The following is a 7,005-nucleotide window of genomic DNA, read 5'->3' on the forward strand; positions in this document are numbered from 1 at the left end:
ATTGAAATGGTTAATTTAGGACTGATGTTTTAATCTACACACATAAACAACACAAACTTATTGACCACCAAAGGAACCGAAAACAATCTTTTGGGGATTGTGGCAGTTGGTTAAGGTTTTTCATACGTTTTGCCATTCCCTTGATAGTCCTTTGCTTTATTACTTTTCTTCTGTTAACAACCTTTGAGCTTAATATTTCCATATATTAATTACCTGTAAGGCATTTTTTAAAAAAGTTCCACCACAATTGAAATTCCAACAAGAGGTGTCGTTCCTTTTATTTCCTGGGTTCGGGCATTTTAAAGGGGTTCCGACAGCACGGCCACGCCACATCTGCCTCAGTATCCAGTTATTCAGTCAACTCCAGTTAAACCGACACACAGGCAGCAGTGTGGTGATGTGGGGGGGAGGGAGGGGAATGTTAACTGCTGTATTAGAAATACAGTAGCTATAAACTAGGCATTTCATTTGACTCTTGTTTGCATTTATCAGCTTTAAACTTGTTTAGTCATAACAATAGATTATTTTATTTCTGAATTATATCTTCGATGAAGCACATCTTGTCTTTACTCATACAGAGAAAGTTACTGTTGTCATATTTAAGTTCAGCAGCCAAATTTGTAACAGCATCTGCTTAATCTTTTTAAATTGCCTCCCAGTAAATATTCATGTTTTAAATTTAAAATGATTTTAAACACTCACATCACCACATCAGTTCATTGGCCCTTTATGATTGTTTTAGTTATCTTTTAAGAATTGTATGTTTCAGTTTTTGGTCTACTATCACATCTATTTTGTGTCTGAAGTTTATATTTGTGTAAAAAGGTTTAGGCAGGTGTGAAAAAATGCTGTGAACTAAGAATGCTGTCAAAAATTTAGTTTTTTTTATCAATTAACAAAAATATATACAGAATAAATTCAGGGCCAGTCAATGATGGTATTGCATGATGGATAAGTATCCGCCTGTATTTCTCAGTATTGAGGAAACCATTATGAACTGAACAAAGCTCCAACTCCATTTGCAGAAATGCAGCCATAAACTTGCAAGGAACCTCCACCATGCTTCACTGTTGCCTGCAGACACTCATTATTGTACCGCTCTCCAGCCCTTCGGCGAACAAATGGTCTTCTGCTAAAGCAAAATGTTAAAAAATTTGACTCATCAGTGCAGAGCACCTGCTGACAGTTCCTATGTTTTCATGCATAGTTGAGTCGCTTGGCCTTGTTTCCATGTCGGAGGTATGGCTTTTTGGCTGCAACTCTTCCATGAAGACCACTTCTGGCCAGACTTCTCCGGACAGTAGATGGGTGTACCTGGGTCCCACCTTGCTGATGCAGTATAACTACCATGTGTCTTGTTACTGTGCTCAGTCTTGCCATGGTGTATGACCTGTGACATGAAACTGTCTTCCACAACCTCACCTTGGTAGCAGAGTTTGGCTGTTCCTCACCCAGTTTTAAGCCTCCTACACAGCTGTTTCTGTTTCAGTTAATGACTGTGTTTCAACCTACATGTGAAATTGATGATCATTAGCACCTGTTTGGTATAATTGGTTGATCATACACCTGACTATAATCCTACAAAATCCCTGACTTTGTGCAAGTGTACCTATAAGAACTGATTGGTTTGAAGGGAAAGGGTAGAAACACCAAATATAGATTTGATTTAGATTTTTCTTTTGTTCGCTCACTTTGAATTTGGTAAATTCATAAAAATAAATATTTTTGAAAGCATTCTTAGTTTACAGCATTTTTTCACACCTGCCTAAAACTTTTGCACAGTACTGTATATAAAGGTGAATATTAAGTGTTATACTTTGCAAAAACAGTCCTTACTATACATCGATGTGCTAATGGTGTATGTTTGTGTGCGTACTACTTACAGTGCCGTCTCCTCCACAGGCTAGAATCCTCAAGTTATGGACTTTACGATACAACTCCAGGCTACAAGATTGACACGAGTTAATGGTCAATTCAGCCAAACAAATCGGACATCAGCAGTAGCTGTTCACTGATTCACTGTTGTTGGTGTGTGTGTGTATCACTGCTTCAGGAAATCTTACTAAGGCTGTAAATGCAATGGCAGATAAAGCTCGTAGAGCACATTACAATATAAGTAAATTCCTATTCAAACTAAAACCCCCCAATAAAGATTTGGCTAAAAATTTTCAAAAATGTTATTGAACAAATACTTTTATATGGAAGTGAAGTGTCCCATTAATTAAACAAAAGCACTGGGACTGAGAACAAAACGCATATGTACCCATTGTGACACAGGAGAAGTTGAAACTGATTAATTTTCTCACAAGTTGTCCAAAATACAAAGAAATTAGAAAAAAATAATTAGAGAGAGAGAGACCTACCCCTCCTTTGGTCCTCCTTGGCTCAGGTCAAACACCTGTCTGGGGTTCAGATACCACATGAAGGACTGCAGTATCTTTGTGCCCTGTCAGACAGAGAGACCAATAGGATGTTGGAAGACTAGGGAATAACTGAGTAACTAGTCCTGATCATGTAATTGTGTGTTCTAGATTAAAAGTAGTGTAATGTTTCTTCAGGCTGATCCAGGATAACTGGTTTGTTCATAAATACCTGGTTTCCTCCACTCTTGGGGTTGACAAAAACCAGTAGTGGTTTCATCAGTGGTGAAGGGATGGGTCGGATTATAAACGGCTTCCACTGACGTCCTTCCTGTCAAAGAAGAAGATGATCTGATCAGATCCTCTATAGCAGAGATTGTATATTCAGGCTGTCTAACCTGGGACTGGTCTACAGGCTGGTGTCCCTAAACATTGAGCGGACAAGCTAAATGTCCTCTATGACTATGAGCAGAAAAGGATGCACACAGAGTTGATGTTTGGAGAGAGAATGTGACATAATTTTAATCATATTAACAAAGACCTAGTGGAGAAATCAAAAGTGCAATGACTTTTAACTTGGCATAATGTACTCTCTCCTTTTCTACTTGTACATGTGTATCTGTATATTGTCATGTGAAATATTTCTGTTTCTGTTACCTGGCTATGGGGGGAAATGAATGAACACACAAAGCACACAGGTTTCCCATTCACCTCCGTGAATAAATGGGAGTTGGTCCATTTTTCTGGGAAAACTCTACACTGTGTCCACTTTTCTCCTTTTTGACAAAGACATTTTGAGTAATGAGTGTTATAAGAGTAGCATAGCTCCTTAAAGGGGTAGAGCAGTGCGCATGTGCGAGCGTAACGTGTGTGTGTGAGTCTGTGTGGTAGAGCGAGTGACGGTGAACGCCAGCAGAGCAGAGAGAGACACGGGTTAGCCATAAGTTATCAGGTCTAGCAGTAAATGTACAGTGTGAGTTACAGTTGTCGGTGAATAAAGTTTAATAAAGCATTGTGCTATGTTGGATACTCTGTCTTCTCTGTAATTTTCACACTAAGCAAAGTCATCCCGCCGTAAATTTGACACCTCTGCTCTAGAGGGTCACAATATAGTGCAGAACTGACCTCTGCTCCTTTCTTGCTGCTTTTCCTCTTGAACGATGTTCTCTTCTTTTTCTTACTTGACTTCAAAGATGACTGTTAAAGACACAAAACAAACAGCAGCTGCAGATTGATTTCATGAGCAGAGAGGATTATGTGATGCAGATTATTTTCAGGGGGGAGGGAAAAAGTGTTTTGATAACTTTGATGCTGGATGCCACTATATTCCACATACTGGTCCTTCATATATAAGCACAGGGATGTCAAAACAAACCAGGTTAAGAGTAAGTGAAAGCAGTGTTACCTGATGGCGTCGGACCCGAATGATCCATGTGGGTGGAACTATAAGGGCAGCGTGAGCTCCTATTGGACAAGCCTCCTCAATTTGCTGCAGCATGAAGCAAGACACCTTGTTGTGGTACTAAAGAGGGAAAACACCATTAGAATATATTCATTTATTGGGAACTGTAGATAAAAAGATTTTTTGTGGTAGTTCAGCTTAAAAGCTCCAGTGTTTAACATTTTGGAGGAACTATTGGCAGAAAAGGAATATAATATTGTGTATTTTCATTATTGTATAATCCCTGGAAAATAGAAATCGCTGGAGGGAGGGTTAAATAGTTGCTAAATGCATAAACACTTATCACTTAAGTCAAGTCAAATGATTGTCTTGTCCCAGTGTATAACTTAGTCCTTTCTCCAAACATACTCACAGCCTGTTTGCACCAGGAGCAGCTGATGGCCACAATCTCTTTACTGTGGAAAGCAAACTTCTGCTGAAAGCCCTGCACAAAAAAACAGGAACAAAGGTTCTTTTGTGCTTTACTATTAAACTACCAGATTTATATGTATTGAAAGGCGTACTCAAGCAATAACACTTCCATGAATTTGGGGGACTTGAAAGAGAGAAAGAATGTTTTTAGTGTAGCCTACAAATGTTAAAAAAACTGTATGACATGCAAACATTAAAATGATTCTTGATAAATTGTTGCTCAATAGCAAAATACTACCAGAATTAGGACCCACCTTCCCACATTGTTTGCATTTCCCTTCTTGCCGTCTCCGATGCACCCAGTGATGACGCACCACAATGGGCTGAACACACACAAACAACATAAATCGTCAGAGAAACCAATAGGATCATTCTTAATTAGCCCACTTTTTAGAACGTTGGATCAATGACTGTTGTTTTTAGTATGAAGAACATACAAGTCACTCATACATTAGTCACAGTGAAAACAAGGTCGAGCTAGAACAGCAGCAATGTACATCTGTAGAAAGAAATTTCCAGAACTCACCTCTCGAATGTTCCTAGAGCCTGCTTCTCTGAAAGACGGTTTACACCTGAAATTAATCTGAGGAAGAACAGAGGAAGAGTAGAGAGGTGTAAATACATAAATGATAATTGGGCTTCTAACTTGCTGCAGGAATCACACTGGTTACTGTGAGAGAAGAAAAAAGCATGGAGCTCCACGACAGAAAGCTATTAAAACATGGACACACCTGTATAGCCATGATTGGAAGGATTTTAAATGATCAGGTTGGCAGTTAGTATATATTTAAGAGAAAAAAGCAGTTCGACCAAAGAGGTTCAGACTTTGTAGCAGTGAAAGTAGGCTCCACAATTCCCCATTTTGAAGTGTGCACAGAAAAGAAAAAACAGGGCCACCTTGACCTGAGGAAGGATACCACCAGAAGCAATGGCACTTGCAGGCCTCATACACACTTTCTCGTATTAAAGATAAACAGAACAGTAAGGTTTAACATTTTCGGCAAGAAATAGGCAATGCATTGTGTAACTGCAGTCAGTTGCTTTCAGTGATGACACTAACTGTTGATAATTCATGACTCATAATTCAATAGGAAGTAGTTAATGAATGAGGGAGAGATTTCAGACACAGCCAGGAGTTAACAGCCTCCCCCATTTATGACTAATGACCAATGAGCTGTCTCCACATCAACAGTAAAGTCTATCAGCTGATAGAGAGAGTGGGATGTGGTTGAAAGTGGCTAGTAAATAGACCGTGTGTTGTTTTTGTCAGCCATACACAGCCATATACATTTCCAGTCAGCATTGTTTGCTTTGTCTCTGTGACCAATCCTGATTCCTCTTTGCTGTTGTCTCCACATCTAATGAAAGTAGCCTGGTATCACCCTCCCTGTGATCTCCTTACCCTTTGAAATCAACAGAGCCAACCCCTTCAAACCTGTCAGATTTATTATACCACTATGAACAACAAATAAATTATATGAAAAGACAGAAGATTCCCTGTGATTTAAGGAGAAGAAAATTACCCTTTTTTGATGTTACAGGAACAAAAGAGGAGTTTTTCAGATGATGTGTGTCTGACATGGATTAGATTACTTTTCAATTTACTCAAATTAAAAGGTCCGGTGTGTAGGAGTTAGTGATATCTGGCAGTGTAGTTACAGATTACAACATCCTCGCCTCACCCTCCCGTTTTATGTAGGAGAAACTACAATGGCCACGAAACTCAGTGTTTGGTTTGTCCGTTCTGGGATACTGTAGGTGTAACATGGCAGTCTCCACAGAAAAGGACCCGCTTCCTCTGTGGATAAAAACATTCTATGGTAACGAAAATACAATACTCTTATTTTCAGGTGGTTATACACTAATGAAAACACACCTATGAATATTATATGCCAGAATATCATTCTAAATGTTATACACTGGACCATTAAAAGTGGATTATCCACAAACTTGCTTTCCTTTATAGAATAAATGCACTCTGTGTTTCCCAGACACTGCAGTGTTTTTTTTTTGGGCAGCAGGCCCCCATACATTTGTCCCCACCTACAAGGATTCTTTATGTTTTGCTCCAAATACACTGTCATCCTGAGGGAAACACTGGCTTCTTGATTAACTGATTGAAGCAAGGTCCAGACACCACCTCTGTGTTTCTGTCAGATTGAAGGTCACAGACAAGGAGAGAGGAGGGAAAGAAGATGCTTTGCATATCTCACTCTAAAGTTGGGGTCATTGAGGGGCAGGGTGGCATCCAGCAGAATGGCTCTAGAGCTGGGGAACTGCAGGTTAGACAGTAGGGACAGTTCAAATGTGCTGTCCTCTGCTTCACAAATTAAAATGAATTAAAATAAATGAATAAATGAATTATCAGTTAACTGCTGAAAAGCAACCATCCTTTAATCCATTTTTTGATTTCCATCCTAACTGGACGATGGAAGTAATCCTTCTTTTCACTTCTCCCTGATCTTAAACTCATGAGGACTGAAAGTTTAATCCTTCTTTATTCTTGCCTCCATCCCATTTTGTCCCTCATAAAAGATCCTTATTTAATCTTTTTCCCCCAGCTGTATCTGTCTGTGATGACTGAAGTTTTTTTTATATGGAGCCAGGACACTGACTTTAAAATTTGGCATCTAAAAAAAAAATTGGCATTGAAAACAAAACCAGTACTAAAAAAGGAAACATAGGCATTAAAACATTTGTATTGGCACTGAAAAAAGAAACTAATTAAAATAATTAAAATCTTAAAATCTTATTATTTTATTTTATTGGGAT

General features: G+C 38.8%; 1 protein-coding gene across 1 annotated transcript in view; it reads right to left on the reverse strand.

Moving 5' to 3' along the window:
• The window catches only part of LOC118340025 (diacylglycerol kinase zeta-like), a gene marked incomplete in the record, with an annotated part of 80,140 nt that overhangs the window by 33,058 nt on the left and 40,077 nt on the right, over window positions 1-7,005 (reverse strand). The window contains 8 exon segments of the mRNA XM_035677867.1: window positions 1,884-1,944; window positions 2,364-2,446; window positions 2,593-2,691; window positions 3,486-3,557; window positions 3,766-3,882; window positions 4,175-4,246; window positions 4,488-4,556; window positions 4,760-4,816. Coding sequence (XP_035533760.1) covers window positions 1,884-1,944; window positions 2,364-2,446; window positions 2,593-2,691; window positions 3,486-3,557; window positions 3,766-3,882; window positions 4,175-4,246; window positions 4,488-4,556; window positions 4,760-4,816 — 630 coding nt within the window.

The sequence above is a fragment of the Morone saxatilis genome, unplaced genomic scaffold (assembly GCF_004916995.1).
Source record: "Morone saxatilis isolate NCDOM2014 unplaced genomic scaffold, NCSU_SB_2.0 Contig6, whole genome shotgun sequence".
NCBI classification, from domain to species: Eukaryota; Metazoa; Chordata; class Actinopteri; family Moronidae; genus Morone; species Morone saxatilis.